The 15,841-nt window shown below is 39.9% G+C and overlaps 1 protein-coding gene and 1 long non-coding RNA gene across 3 annotated transcripts in view; one reads left to right on the top strand and one right to left on the bottom strand.

Annotated features, from left to right (window-relative positions):
* The window catches only part of baiap3 (BAI1 associated protein 3), a 48,426-nt gene extending 35,990 nt beyond the window's left edge, over positions 1-12,436 (top strand). The window contains exons 18-34 of the mRNA XM_080905110.1: positions 1,549-1,605; positions 1,711-1,808; positions 1,985-2,036; positions 2,164-2,315; positions 2,412-2,535; positions 3,368-3,508; positions 3,654-3,749; positions 4,014-4,229; positions 4,361-4,429; positions 4,515-4,594; positions 7,523-7,631; positions 8,074-8,145; positions 9,170-9,253; positions 9,465-9,585; positions 9,658-9,781; positions 9,866-10,071; positions 10,312-12,436. Coding sequence (XP_080761236.1) covers positions 1,549-1,605; positions 1,711-1,808; positions 1,985-2,036; positions 2,164-2,315; positions 2,412-2,535; positions 3,368-3,508; positions 3,654-3,749; positions 4,014-4,229; positions 4,361-4,429; positions 4,515-4,594; positions 7,523-7,631; positions 8,074-8,145; positions 9,170-9,253; positions 9,465-9,585; positions 9,658-9,781; positions 9,866-10,071; positions 10,312-10,415 — 1,905 coding nt within the window. The 3' untranslated portion in view covers positions 10,416-12,436. The remainder of the gene's footprint in view (positions 1-1,548; positions 1,606-1,710; positions 1,809-1,984; positions 2,037-2,163; positions 2,316-2,411; positions 2,536-3,367; positions 3,509-3,653; positions 3,750-4,013; positions 4,230-4,360; positions 4,430-4,514; positions 4,595-7,522; positions 7,632-8,073; positions 8,146-9,169; positions 9,254-9,464; positions 9,586-9,657; positions 9,782-9,865; positions 10,072-10,311) is intronic.
* LOC308411248 lies at positions 10,275-15,560 on the bottom strand. Of its 2 annotated transcripts, none has more exons than XR_013974353.1 (3): positions 13,201-13,330; positions 12,982-13,126; positions 10,275-10,379 (listed from the first exon to the last, which is right to left on the bottom strand). It is a non-coding gene; the product is annotated as an uncharacterized lncRNA (long non-coding RNA). The 2 variants fall into 2 exon arrangements; XR_013974354.1 differs by lacking the exon at positions 10,275-10,379 and adding an exon at positions 12,649-12,899 and having other exon boundaries at positions 13,201-15,560.
* Positions 15,561-15,841: the final 281 nt, after the last annotated feature.

Genomic DNA, 15,841 nt, shown 5'->3' on the forward strand with positions numbered 1-15,841 from the left:
TTATTAGGTACCAGGTGCTAGAACTGCCCTAAAAAAACCTTGCATGTAAAAAACCTCAGTGTCTACCTTGATGGTTCTTTTAAATTGAATAAGCAGGTGAGTGCAGTAGTCTAATCCTGCTTTTTTCAGTTAAGACAGCTAGTCAAGCTTCTCTACACTGGCTTCCTGTCTCCTACAGGATCCAATTTAAACTTTTACTTTTTGTTTTTAAGTCACTTAACGCTGGAGCCCCTTCTTACCTGTCTGAGCTCCTTTCTGTTTATGCTCCAGGAAAATCCATTAGGTCTAGCTCAAAATTAATGCTATCCATCCCACGGACTAATCTCAAATCTCGTAGCGATAGAGCCTTCTCTGTGGCAGGTCCCAGACTTTGGAATAGTCTTCCCCAAAATATTAGATCTGCACAAACACTTGATCAATTTAAATCACTACTAAAGACATATTTTTATGCCCTGGCTTTTAACACACTATGACCCAAGCATTTTGGTCTTATTTAATAATCTTAGTTATTGTTTTAATTCTTTTATTGTCCTATCATTGTTTTATATTGTTATTATTGTTTTACGTTGTTTCTTTTTTATGACATTTTTATATTGTTAAGCACTTTGTGCAGCATCATCTATCTGGAAATGTGCTATATAAATAAATTTGACCTTGACCTTGACCTTAAATCTTCATAGTGTAGATTCAAGAAGGTGCTGGAAATGTTCCTCACAGATTTTGGTCTATATTGTCATGAAGGATCTGCTGGGTGTGGATACAGTTTGAACACAAACTCGTTTTCATGTTTAAAAAACTGTTTGAGATGATTTGAATTTTGTGACCTTGCCATGGAGGACATGGTCAGGTACGCTGTGACACTGAAATGATGCTCATTTGGTACTAAGGGCCCAAAGTGTCCCAAATAAAATATTCCCCACGTTGTTAAACCAAGAGCAGCAACTCAAACTATTAATACAAGGCTGGATGGATCAGTGCATTCATGTATTTAATGAGAAATCCTGACACTAGCATCGGAAAGAAAGTGAAATTCATCAGACCTGGCAATGTTTTTCCAATCTTCTATTGTCTGTTGACCTTGTGTAGATATTTTTCTTAGTTGACAGGAGTGGCACCCAGTGCCATTTTATCTTTTTCAGACCATTCTCTGTAAAACCTACAGATGGTTGTGTGGGAAAGTCCAGGCAGATCAGCAGTTTCTGAAATTCTGAAATAAACTGACAACCATACGTGAATATTTTGAGTTGCTGTCATAGCTGGTTAGCAGTTGAACAGATGTACCTAATAACCTAGTCATTTAGTGTACAGAGTGTAGTGATGTACTGCATATCTGTGGATGTCATTGTTGGTCTTAATGGAGCAAAGTACCAATAAAATATGGAAATATGGATATTAGTTTTAAATGAGGAAGTAAATGTGTTTAACACTTGAGCTTTTATTGATTCATAGAGTGTTTTTGATGAGAAATGATGAATGTAAGAAATACTTACTAGTCAATAAGAGCCCTTTACTTCAGCCCAGTTATTCTCCTTTTAATCTTTTGAACAGAAAGGAACTGCTGAGTGGTACGAGAGCTTAATCACTCGATATAAACCAGAGGAAGGAGTAAGCTTGTTTTGGTCCTAAATCATAGATATCCTAACATCTTTTACACAGTGTACCTTGAGTTTTTTCATCCAGGGTGATGTTCATTATATTCTGACAATGCAGACTCTGGAGGAACAGCTGAAGAAGCTGGTTCAGGTGATTGATGCTGCATGTGCAGATGTCCAGAGGGCCCAGAACATCTACAATAAACTTTTCTACAGGTGAACAGCAGTTTTCTGCAAGAAATCCGAGGGAGAAAAAAAAACAACCGATAAGTGTCATGCTATATTATTCAGTGGTGACACACTGATTTGTGTGCTTGGTTGTTGATGGGATTTTTATATTTTTCTTTGTTTGTTTGTTTGTTTGTTTGTTTGTTTGTTTGTTTTCTCCACAGTGCAGTGAAAGTAGATTTCTTCAGCATATCATACAGACTGTTGGAAAAGCAGGTATGTCACTGAAAATGATGCGACAGGTCACTGTAAACATGACATGACAAGTCTTTCTGAGTCATATGTTGTTGTTGCTGCTAACTTTTACACGGATGAAACACGCTGACTTCCTTTGACCTGACAGGTAGCTGATGATGTGAACGTGGCGATGGAGCGGGTGTGTGGGACTCTCGAGCAGGAGAGCTCCAGACTGTCTCAGACAATGGGAGAGACCATCTTCGAGCTCTTCGTGTCCTTGAAAATCCTCAAAGGCTTTCGAGAGTTTCTTCCTCTCAAGTTGGTTATCCTTTTGACTCCAACGTCTATTGATGTAACAATGTAAAAGGCTCTGACTGGAAGTCATGTCCTAATGAATGTATTTCTCTTTTACAGGGATGCTAAAATGTTGGCCTTGACAGGTTTCCATAACTGGTTCAAGTCCTCAATTCACAAGTGGCTGCAGATTGTTCACGACAGGTCCTGTGACAGGATTCGCAAGGCAGTGGAAACAGATAAGGTGAGAAATAGCATGAATAATAGAAGGAACATAATAGACTCTTTCTCAGAAAACAAGTCAACTTACAGAAGTACTGAACATGCAGGTGTGTAAAATATAGCTGTGTGCCACATAGAGTAGGTCTAAAGCTTTAGAACAAGCTAAAACTCATTAGGATTGTAGCTGTGAATAGCTGTAAAAGGCACCTTTAATGTGTTATCAATTAACACATTATCACAGCATCAATGTACAATTAACCTGTAATTAATTATATATATATATATTGTATCCTTATTGCTCAAAGGTGTTCCATTGTTACCAAAGGTGTAAAAAAATTATGAGACCCCCAGCTCTCTTGTTTTTCTATATTTTTTCCTAAGAATTAAAATATTTTGTACAATAATGATTTATTCACCATTATTAAACATGTACAGTATTCACTTTAAGGAGAAGCAGTAATCTGCTGATAAATTATTTGTCTGGCGCTATAAGCTAGCATTCATTAGCTGATCAGCCAGTCCCTCGATCAGTTGAGATGAGCTGTAATAGAAGTGATCCAATTAGAAGGAGCAGCATTGGAAGTGAGCTTTACAACTATATGACCTTAAAGGGGAAATTTTAAATCAGGTCTGTTTTTTATGAATGAACTGCCTATTTTTTAATCGCAGGTCATGTACCTCCTTGGAACTACATTAAAATGTTTTACCGTGTTAAGTTTAAAACAGTTATTCATTCCCTGCTTGCAAAATATGCTAAAATGTTACAGATTTTCATGCATGTAAAAAAAAAAATGTAAATATTAGGAAATCCATGCTTTGTCTTTTTTAAGATTGATTTTATTTTTTGTGAGTAGCTTGGACCTTTGCAGCAAGCCAAGCACAGTTCCTCAGCAGTTGAAGTGACAGCTTGCTTCAGCCAGGTACGCGAGATCTGGGTCCAGCTGGCCTGGCCAGACTCTGCGGGGGCCTTCATCTTTGTCACACGTTTGACAGACGTGAGTGCCACTTATAGTGTTGCCACACTCACATACTCATATTCTGTGCACATAGAAACATGACACATACAGTTTATCAGTCAAAATCATAAAGGAAACTGAGGGAGCTGTGCCGTAATGACAAGACTGATTTTATCTACTGCAGAATTTCTGCAGTGAGGCCGTGTGCTACTCAGAGATGATAACGCACAAGATTGAGAGGAACCAGCTGGGCCGAGACCACAAGAGTTTCACAGTGCAGGTAACGCCTGTAGCAAGACAGAACCGGGGGTGGGCACAGAATTACGTCGACGATGTCAGCAAGCTCTCTGTCAACACAAAGGGCTCAGTGGGAGAGCAGATATGTTATACACACAAAAACAAAGCAGTTGCTTCTTGTCGTCATCAATCATTTACACTCAAACTCAATCCCTCCACTTCTCTGTAGCCCTGCTTCTTTTCCTTCTTTTTTTCTCCATCTCTACCCTCTGTTTCTCCGCCTTTGCTCCTCCTCGCTTTCTGCTAGCTCTGCATCGCCCTGAACAACATAGAGCATGTGCGTGTTTTCCTGGGTCACCTGCCCCGGGACCTGGACTGGCAGGGTGTGGAGCGCGCCATGGAGGAATCATGCGGGGTGGAGGGGAAAGAGCAGGTTTACAAGGCTCTGAATGGACAGCTGTTCAACATGGACCTGGATCTGCAGAGAGAAGCTAAACGCCTCATCACACTGCTCACTGACAAGGTGAACACGAGGAGTATAATTTTCCTGTTTCTCACAAACCAGTTTGTAGAACTTTTTGAGCATATCCGGACATCTATATACTTTGAAGTATGCACCTTCATGAACATCTGTGACTAAATATTCCTGTGCAGATGCTGCCTGAGCTGCGGAGGTACATCCAGCACATCAGCCTGTCTCCTGACTCCATCAACAATGATGATGTATGTAGCAATAGCCGCCTAGCCTTTTTTATCCTTATATTAGCGGTGTTTTGTGGTATTTATGTAATGTGTGACATTCTCCCAGGCTGTTTCCCCTCTCATGAAGTACTTACAAGACACTATGGTCATCCTGACAGAAAACCTTGTAAAAGAAAATCTAACCAGGTACTTTTTAATTCTCTTTTTACTATTAATATTAAGTTCTTATTCTTGCATTTCTTTCTAAAAAAAAAAACAGCACACAGACTTTTGTTGCCTTCAGCAAAACTTGCTTTTTGAGTCACTATGCAATGACATCACAAGATGCCAAAAAAGGCAGGGGGGAGGTAGACTTTAATGTGTTAATAACTGTTGTGAGTCACAATGTGCTAAAAGAAATAGACATTCAGTACAAAACCACTGAATCATGTCATACACAAGACAAAACATGAACATAACAAAGAACATGAGAAATCAGAATGGGCACATAGAGCTCATAGTTGAAGAGGCATACATGCAAATGTCTGTGAAGGTTCTCAGTCATCCAGGTCATCGTAGTCTAAGGAGCTTGGAAAGAAAAGCGTCTGGACTTCTTTAAGTTGCTTGAAGACGTTTCACCTCTCATTCAAGAAGCTTCTTCAGTTCTAGAGTCAAATGGTGGAGAGTCTCAGATTTAAGCTCTGTGTGAGTAACCCACCAAGAGGGACAATGGACCACCTAATGATCCTCTACCTAATCACATGAGCCAAGGTGTGGAAATGGGTGTAGGTCACAATCAGCCAAGGCTTCGGGTGAGCTCATTGTGAAACTTACATAGGGGATGGCAATGTTGTTGCGTTTGTCCTTCTTATCCTCCCTAGTTGGTGTCTGATGTGAGCGACCATCTTTGAACAGAGTCGGTGGTTTACGACACCAACTGTCTGCCAATCCAGTTTTGAGATCCCTTCTCAGACGCCTTAACGCCCTCTCACATCCTGGGTCACCTGACCTCAGGAATTCACAGGGTGGGGCTAGGTTTCACAATGAGTTCACCCGAAACCTTGGCTGATTGTGACCTACACCTATTTCCACACCTTGGCTCACGTGATTAGGTAGAGGATCATTAGGGGGTTCATTGTCCCTCTTGGTGGGTTACTCCCACAAAGCTTAAATCTGGGACTCTCCACCATTTGACCCTAGAACTGAAGAAGCTTCTCGGATGAGAGGTGAAATGTCTTCAAGCAACTTAAAGAAGTCCAGACGCTTTTCTTTCCAAGCTCCTTAGGCATACATGCAAAACTAATCACAACATTAATTTGAGTGATAGTCAAAATACTGTGAAAATAAGTTTGACTGTAGCAGGAAAAGACTGTTCTGAGGCTTATTTCAAAGTATGGTATCTTTATACTAACTTAAGATGTGCATAACACTGATGCAAGCATCCAAGGATCTAGACTTTCTCGTAATGTTTCAAGGTGGTCTTGAGCAAAAGTTCTCCAGGCTTTCTGAAGCTTTGGATGATTTCTTTAACACTGACTGCTTTTTCACTAATTTTCCGTCCAGTGCTTGTATCTTTTCCAGGCTTTTTCAGAGGAATGTTTTTATTTGTTTTTTGGTTTATTTAAGCCACTTAACACAGATCTATGAATCATTCAAGCCTAAAAAGACATGTAACAGTGCATTTAGCAAATCACCACTTTCAAAAAAACAAAGGTCAAATTTAAAACTCTTACCCTTTTGTTTTTCAGTAGCCTGCAGAAAAAGCACATAATTGCCCCCATTTTTTAATCTACGGGAAATGATGACACAGATAACACAGTTTGACAGGCATAAAATAGCAAGATTTTATTTTTGCGCTTTAGGATTCACCTATTGCACTACAACAAGGTTATTCCCAAAGAGCTATTAGCCAAAAATTGACATCTTGACACAGGAAACTGGACTAGTGGAGGACAAAAAAAAGAAGTGGCAGGCCTGAAAAACTATCTACAGCAGATCAACAGTATCTCAAAGTCATGTCCTTAAGAAATAGCAAAAAAAGACCTGACGAAGGACCTGAGAGATGTATCTGCCCTCCAGTTGATCCAGCTACTGTTCACCAAAGCCTCAACAGAAATGGTGTCAGTGGAAGGGAATCAAGGAGGCTGAGGTGTGTGAAATTACACAAAACTGGACTAACCAATAAAATCTGGCAGAGGCTCTGTCATAAATTTCAGCCACATTTCAGTCAGTGTTGTTGTGAATCTTGTCAAAGTTGATGGGATTATGAACTCAGATCCATCATGCAATGCCCTCTGGAAAGCATCTGCCACGGCTTCATTTTTCATTATAACAACGATCCCAAACACACTGCAGTGAAAGATACCAGGATAGGGAAACCCACAATGGAACACTATTGGTTAAGAACTGGCATCCCCAAAGCCTGGACCTCAATATTATTAAAGGAGTTTGGGATCGTCTTGATAAAAACAAAAGAAAAGCCAGCCAGTTTCCAAAGAAGAACTTCTAATGTCCCTGAAGAAGCCTGGAGAACTGTTCCTTAGGACGACTTAGAGAAATTACAAGAAAGCTTGCCTAAAAGAGTTCAGGTCGTGTTTGAGAATAAAGGAGGCCATACAAAATATGAATTTTAGGCTTGTTAGAACTGTACAAACTGTATAAGGGTGGCTCAAGATTTTTGCACTGTACTATAAATATGATTTATATGAGTTCAGCCAGTATGCACCACACCAAATATCCCCTGGTTCCTTATGTTTCCCATGCACATGAAACACTGCATGATCAGCATATATTTGATTGTTAAAACCACAATGAATCCAAGCCAACCCAAAATAGATTTCTGGTTCACTCCAAACGCAGTTACACAACAAAATCCATTGTTTCCTTGTCTTAAAAAGAGATTTTCCCTATTCTGTTGCACTACATAAAATGTGTGACAGCTCAGCAAATAAGATGCTGCGCTTGTGTATGAATGTAAGCGTTGCAATAATAATAATAGCCTTTAGCACTTACACTACTTACAAGTATTCATTATCGGCCTATTATCTGTGAAAACATAGTGAGAGTACATGGGGTGTAATTGGAAGAGCTGGTAAACACACATGTGTGGGTGTCTCATTGTCTGCTTCCTGGTAGAGTTCTCCAGAGCATGTGGGAGCTCCTCCTGCGGATGATCCTGGACACGGTCACTGAAAACAGGGGTGTCCAGGTGGAGTTTTACAACCGCTTCCAGTACACAGTAGAGGTCAGTGATTACTGCATCGCACAATAATCCTTTTAGTCTGTGTGCCCACTGAAAAGAATGGTCTGTTTTAAAAGACGTGTCTAATATGTTAAGATTATCATTGCCACTTGCATTCTTTAATTATCTCGGTATGCCCTTTGGTGTGCAATCATTAGCATATATCAGATATTCATGAAGACACTAGGTAATAGTTCAGTGCCAAAGTGAGCTCCCTTATGAATGACAATGTGGGAACTGTTGTATATTCTAATTCCAATTTAACCAGCTGGAAGAGGACGTGACATATTTGCATGAAAAGTCATGGCATGAATTCGGAGGCTGGCAGACAGATGCAATGTTTGCCAGAGGTTTCATGCTGTTTGTGTGAACAACAAGTCTATCAAAAATAGAGGGATAAATGTTATGAGCTCCCGAGTTTAATGCTTTTGTTCAATCGCTTTAGACTCTGTTGCAGTTCTTTCATGCTAGGGGAGAGGGTCTATTCCTGGAAGACATGAAGAGCGGAGACTACAAGGTAGGAACTCGTCCAATCTGTCAACCAGGAGCCGGCTGTATAAATAATGTACATCTTTTCCCAAACGTATACTGATTTTTATAAACAAAAAAGTGCATGAAAAATGTTGTGCACACTGCACATGATATGAAAAAGTTGAGATTTTAAAAAGTGCAACAAAACAGACAATTTTCACAAAACTTGCGTTTAATATTACACTTATTTTGGCAGGTGGTCCTTCTGTTTTACTAATGGTTCATGTTTGTCTTCCAGTCCTAAATCTGCCGTGATCTTTTACCCTGAACTTACAGAGTTGATGGCTTCAGTTACTTTTACTTTTACATTTTTGGCATTTTTCTTCTGTTCATGATTCCATAAGGAAGCAAATTTTCTACAGTGCTTAACCAAATTATAAGACCAGCACCCAATGCCAGGTTTATTTATATATGCCACAGCTGCCCTTAATTGTCATTGTTGGTAATTGCCAAATAATAATAATAATATTTTTATGTTTCTGTTATGGTTAATTCACCAGTATGTGCAAGGTCTTTAATTAAAATAATATTTTTAATGCTAAAATGTTGCATAAAACTGCAGCCTTTCAGTTTTACATAAGGAAAAAACAGTAAAATACATTATTTATTTTAAAAAAAAATGTCATTAAAACACTTGATTAATTCCTAATTTTCCAGAGAAGTTTAGTTTGGGTATAAAAATCTAAATTCAGTTTGTTATTTGGCTAATAAGTGATATAGTTTTTAGTTTTAAAGTTTTCGAAAGATTTCTAAAATATTTTTGTTTTTATGACAGATGCTCTGCTAAATTGTTAAACTCTACAAGTTCCACTTTCTGTAAAGTCCAAAGATTTATAAAAGAAGCAAATTTCTGCACTTTTTCCATTACACACACTTTTAGTGGTGAACATCTACTAGTACATCTACTAGTCTGGCTCCTGGTATCTTGATAAATGGGTTTAAGGTCAGATTTATGTTGCGTTATCCATCATGCTATTGATCGCTTTGTGACAATCTCGATGCTGTTTTAGGTCTTGGATGAGGAGCTGAGGCTGAATAAATGTTCATCCTTTGAGCTGATTGAACAGTACTATCTGGAGAAGATTTCCCACCAGGTGCGTTTCAACCTACAAGACTGACAATCTCATTTTGTTCTCCTTTGAAGTGAAGAAGGAAGTATTGATTGGACAGCAGAGTGCTCTTTCTTCTGTTGTTATACCTCTGATTAAAAATCTGCCTTCTCGTCGGCCCTTTGAAGACACGACACAACCCGCGAAATGAGGATGGATGCATGCTTAATATTTCTGTCAATACTTAATGTTGCAGAAAACTCTCAAACATACACGTTACGGTCGGATCAGCGTGAAGTGCTACTATGATGCTCCAGAGCAGCGCCTGACAGTGGAGATCCTGCATGCTGCTGATATCATTGCACTGGATGCCAATGGTAAATATGTGAATTTATGAATTTAAATTTTTGTCTTAAATTAAATATTAAAGTTGAACACTACTTCCTCAGGTCTGAGTGATCCCTTCGTCATAGTGGAGTTATGTCCTCACCACCTGTTTCCTATGGCCAAGAGTCAACGCACGCAAGTGAAGCTTAAGACGCTGCACCCAGTGTTCGATGAGCTCTTTTACTTGTGAGTACTCTGCCCTTTTGTTAGGTCTCCCTGTTTATATGCACACACCCTGTGGCTGATTTGTTTGATTCCATTGTCTTCCAGCCACGTCAGTCCTGAACAGTACAGGCACAGGTTTGCCTGTTTGACCTTTACTGTGATGGACTACGATTGGCTGTCCACCAACGACTTCGCTGGAGAAGCCGTCGCTCCTCTCAGCGACTTCTGCTGGCCGGGGAGACCGAACGCCTCAGCGGCTGGCAAGAGCGTCCAGCCTGTCATTCTGCATCTGTCTCGCAGTAAACCCAGCGGTACATACGGCTCCGGGCTGTATCATTTATTTTGTTTTTTGTTTTTTTGGGGGGGTTTTTGGGGGGGGGGGGTTATGCCGTCGTTTTGTTTACTCAAACATAATGTTTGCTTCTTGAAGACCAGGGGGTGTAAGTCTGGGTTTCCAATTACTTCTTCAATGCAGCATGAAAAGCCATTCAATCAAGAGATATTTGTGTCAGGTGTAGAAACTGTGCTCATCTGTTTTCTCTCGCCTCCAGAGAAGCCAATCATGGGGATGCTGGAAGCTCGCGTCGGGGACCGGGAGGCTCAGGAGTTTGTCCGCAGGCTGAAAGAGATTGAGAAGTCAATGGAGGAAGAGTAAAGGGTGACAGCGCTGCCTGTGTTGGTGTTTTCTGACCACGTCTTGCGACATGTGCTTTTGTACTGGTACAATGTTTACACTATTGAAATTATTTTTTCCCCTCCCTGATGTATTGTTTGTTCAGTAATTATACCAAAATGAAAAGAAAAGGAAGACAGTGAAGCATATTTCTGTTTTCTTACTGAATGAACGTCCTGTCACTGTGCAACTCGATGCTGTCTCAGTTAAACTATATTTTAGAATTCAGTGGATAGCTGATCCTAAATGTTACTAGTCTATATTTTTTGTAATGAGGTAATCGTTATCTTTGTTGTATACTCTTTGATATGATAGATTTAACATTTTAGAACTATTTTGTGGAAGTAGCTTACACATCCAATAGTATTTAGTCAAAGTCTATACCTCAGATATGCTCATTAGTTGAAGGGAAGTTTGACATTCTTCATGACTTTGTGGAGATAAATTGTGGGAAGGACTATTAAGAAAGTAAAACCGTGAACCCGCATTTAGTTTCCATTTCATAAGTTGAATTTTAAATAGAAATTTGTAGTAGAACTCATGAAAACATAATGCACAGCTTTGGGAAACTGCACCAGTCATTCACTCAGCAGCAGCAGGAGCAGCAGGAGGAGCAGCAGGAAGGCTTAACGTTCCCCTGAGGCACACGCCACAGCTCGGGTTCATTCAACTTTTCAGATTGTTCCTCACAAAGATTGTGATGGGTCAGTGAAGAGACCAAAGACAGTGCTACCTTAGTGCTGGAAAGCTCTATCATTTGAACTCCTTCCCGTATTTTGTGCGACACCACCTCCTCAACTGACAGATTAACTTTACAGACATAGCGCCAGAAACAAATGTATCCTCCGTGTGCAAAAGGTTGAAATGTTGCGTGTTTGTGCATTTCCTTAGTGGATGCTCATTAAAATATGGACAAACTTTCAGATAATGAGGGCATCATATGTGTAGCTAATCCCTAACACTCAATTTCAGACACTTTTTTCTGCTTTTCAATCTGACATGATGTCACTGAGAGGGATATCTATAATATGGTCATCTCAGCATAGAAGCTTTCCCCATCTGATGTACAAAGCTTTTGTTTCCAAGAGGCAGCCAATCAGTAGAAAGTTGGCAAAGTGAGAGGAGCTTAAAGAGCTTGTTCATCCAGAGATACTCTAGTAGAGTCCAAGAATAAAGATGCAGTTATGAAAGAGTATAAGAGGTTCCTGCTAAACAGACAGTTGGTTCATTTAGACAGCAGATATCCCAAGGAGGAAATAACTCCTAATAACATTTGTACTCCAGAAGTTCAGCGTTATTAAGAAGTCTGGTTTATGGTAGGGGGTGTTGTTACATTAATGCGTCACACACATGTCGACTTATTAGTCACTTATTATTACGATCTGATATCCAAGGCAGTGTGGTTGGGAGATGGAGAGTAGAGCTTATGAAAATAGCAGCACTGAACTCGCTGCACATTCAAAATTCTAATCTAGGAGCGAGCTATTGAAAAGCACAGTCAGGAGAGCAATGGTAAAAAGTGGTGTCCCTCTCTGTTACCTTAGTAATGCTTTTATCCACATCTTCTCAAGTGTGGAAAAATCATGCAATCAAGCCCACTCACCACCAAAAGACTTTCACTGCATCTGCAAGGCCGCGGGGAATTGCAGAGTGGAATTGCAAAGAACAGTCGAAAGAGAGAGGCAGGACACCTTTTTAAAGTTTTCGTTATTAAACATGATAAATTAGTTGTTTTTTTTCAACTGAGTACATGTGAAATCCTTAATAACTATTACTCTTTGCTACATCAGATCTAGATCAATCTGATGGGTGGGGGAATATATCCCCTGACACTCTCAAAAAGTAATACACTTTGTGGCACAGTGTGTGGCCCTAAACCCCGATGAAAGAGGTTAAAAAATATTAGGTGAAACAGTAGTGTTCAGAAAACCATCAAACATCAAAAGATCTCCATTGATCACATTTGAACTCATCGTAGTCCTTTTGCGAGGAAAAGAAATGAACATTATGTCGTGTTCTGAAGTTTAATCTCTTGAGGTCAAAAGGAAATAAGGTTAATGAACCTGCGCAGGGGCTTAATCATACTTAAGGGGTAAAGAAAGCTCTCCTTACCAGCAGCTGCTCTCGTGTGGCTGACAGAAATAACACTAGCCAGTCTCTCAAAGCTGTGCCAGTAACTGAGAGATTAGGATGTTAAGGTGAGGGTTAAACCACACCCAGAAATCCAGCCACTATTTATCTTGTTAACCACATGGGATTGTTGTTATATTTTTATGCAATTTAAAGATTAACTGTCATGCGCCGTGGTGCGCGGGCACGAAAGGATCCAGGCGCAGACTCCGAGCTAACAAAAAGACACTTTATTAAAACAACGAAAGGCGACCCGGGGAAAGTAGAGAGCAAAACAGAAACTAAAAATCCGGGGAAACAATGACACGAGGAAGCCGGGATCGGGACGGCGGGGGGCTGCAATAGAAAGGGGAGATGATTACTAGGGAGCCAGGAAGCGGGGAGAACATATCAGGACTGAGTTAGAGTAGGGACTTACGATAGAACGGAACCGTGGGAGCTCGGGAGGGAAGTGTGGCAGTCCGTGGGGGCAGGAAGTCCGTGGAATGGCGAGTGGGCCAGGTGAGCGCCGCGAGATCCAGTTGAGCCGGAGGACAGGCAGGTAGCAGACGCCGAGTAGAAATCTGGACAGAAGTAGGCAGGTTAAACAAAGTTCCAAGCAGAAGAGAATGCACACTTTTCGTGGAAGTCTGGTTACCACTGTGGGGATGACTACGGACTGGCGTGGAGCATCCGTCAGCGCCGGATTAAGTGGATCTCCGTGTAATCACCGGGATGGAGAGCAGGTGTGCTAGTGATGGCCCAGCCCGGGGGTGTGGCTACCCGAGCATCACGCATTCCACAGACCATGACATTAACAAACCATTTTATTTAAAAAAATATATAATAATGGAGTATTCTCAATTTCACACTCATTTAATTCTAAAGGGCTCGTTTCCTAGGAAGGTTGAAATAAAAATTAGCCAATTATGCTTTTAAAAAGAGGTTTTTTAGTAAACCTCATATTTACTTTTAAAGGGGAGGTTGTGGATTAATGAGCTTAATTTCAGTCTTTAGTGTTAGAGGTCTGGTGACATTGAGAATAATATCAACAACTCAAGCCATCTTTCAGCAAACAAAATTTTAAAAAAGGAACAAAACATTGAAAACGAGCGGAGTACTTTGCAAAGAAATCAGCCGCCCCTCATTTATTTGACTTTTGCTAGGAAATTGAGAAATACATGCAGACATTTGTTGAAACATGTCTTATCACACCTGGAAATACAACATATTTTAGAAGTCAGTACTCGCTATGACCACCTTTATTCTTCGACACAAGCCAAATTCTCTTAAGCAGCTTTCTTGTTTTTTCTTTAAGTTGTCTGCTGGAATAGTTCTCCAGGTTTCTTGAAAATGTTAAGGTCTGACTCAACACTAATTCCACACCTTGAGATATGAACCTTTTTTTATGCTTGAATGAGTCAATTGATAGGTTCATAGGTCAGTGTTAAGTGGCTTAACAAACAAGCAGTCAATGTCAAAAGAAAAAATCAGAAAGAGCATCAGAAAGGCTGGAGAACTATTGCTCAAGACCACTTGAGTCTGCAAGGAAGGAAAATAAAAACAAATGAGGGGTGGCTCAAGAGTTCTGCCGAGTACTGTACCTTTAATTATTTTCATTGACAACCAGAACTTTTAAATTGGAGGTTTAATGCTATATTTTTCTAGGAAATTGCCCCTAATATCAAAAATGTAGCTCAAGTTTTACAGTTGTAATGCACTAGAAACTCTGAACAGTCATCTGCTGTTGTAACAAGCTACTTTCAGCTGCTCCCTTGGTACAAGGGGTCACCACAGCGGGTAGCTCTGCATGTTTGATCTGGCAGAGTGTTTCATGCCAGTTGCCCTTCCTGACGTGACCCCAAAGGGGATTTGAGACCTATGTTAAAAGCATTTAAAAAACAGGAATACATTCGGGTTATTGGAAAGTATTAAAATCGCAGTTCTAATTACGAATGGAACCTTTTTTAGACGAGACAGCGGGATCACAGAGTAGTAACAGAGGTGTAGTGAAGAAACACTGAAAAAACACTGTAGCAAGTACTTAGCACCAAAATCTTCACACCGACAGCATTTTGATAGTGATGTAACTTTACAGTAGCTGCTTGTGTAGTGCTTTGTCGTTAACCTGTGGAGTCGTGAGGATGAAGCACCCAAAAAACCATATCTATGCCTGGAGAGTGTGCTGCATTTACAGGCATTATTAAAGCGTTCGATAAGCCTGCCTTACAAACAGGAGCTGGGAATGCTTTCAGTCCATCTGAAGAGCACCTGGCTTTACATTTAGTTCTTAGGATATTTCAGGTAGAATAGTGTTGGCGTTGTTGCAGAAAAAAAAATCACCCAGCATCTCCACTGTTAAGTCTGCAGGTTTTCATAGGCGTGATAAAAGGATGTAACTGTGATATTTGAGTGAGTACCAGTGTTGCGATTATATTTTCTCCGTATTATTTTAAAACCAGTTCTTCTGGGCCAGATGTTTACAAAGAAAAATGCAACCTCACTTTGAGCGTAAGCAACTATTTTAAAGTCAAATAAATGTTATAAGATAAGTCTTATATTGTAGGATCAACATGCAGGAGTAAGTTGCATATTTATAGTCAAATTAAAACTAACACTGATGATTTTAAATTTTAGAAAAAGAAGCAAAAACCTTTTTTTCCAGAATGCAGTTGAAGAACGCAACTATATTTTCCAGTTATTAAAGATTTGTCTATACTCAGTCACAGTTTTGTAAATTTCCTAACGTTGCCCTTAGACAGGCAGATCCGGTCAGTATTATTATGGATTTGTTCTGCTGATTATTCAGAAGCAAATGAAACATTTTGGTCGTTAAATGTTCAGTTAAGTCAAAGTGTTAACATAGTGTTTGGTTCATTGAAAACGATGTAAAATGTTTAGTTCTGAATATACAGGAAGTGTGGCAAAGGAAATCAGACTGTGAATCAACACACCGTCATTATGACCTAGTGTCACGGCTTAACCAATAGTTAAACTATTATGTGATATGTTGCTGAGTTGAGCACTTTCTTTGGTCGTTTCGATTCAAAGGCACTGCTGGTGAAAAGTATCTGCAAGAGGCAAAACTCTTTCAATTTGTTATTGTGAAAGTGAATTATTTGTCCTTGAATTGTAAATGCCTGTGTTGCTGTTTATTGGATTATACCTTTGGGAAATGTCTACAAACCCAATAAAGATTGTATTTAACTTTAAACTCAGTGCCGTCACTTAGATAGCATTTGCTGCATCTGTGTCAGTGTGGAGGCATGCTATAGGCTCACACCTATTTGTTCACTCCG

Source organism: Rhamphochromis sp. 'chilingali' (assembly GCF_963969265.1).
Source record: "Rhamphochromis sp. 'chilingali' genome assembly, chromosome: 15".
NCBI classification, from domain to species: domain Eukaryota; kingdom Metazoa; phylum Chordata; class Actinopteri; order Cichliformes; family Cichlidae; genus Rhamphochromis; species Rhamphochromis sp. 'chilingali'.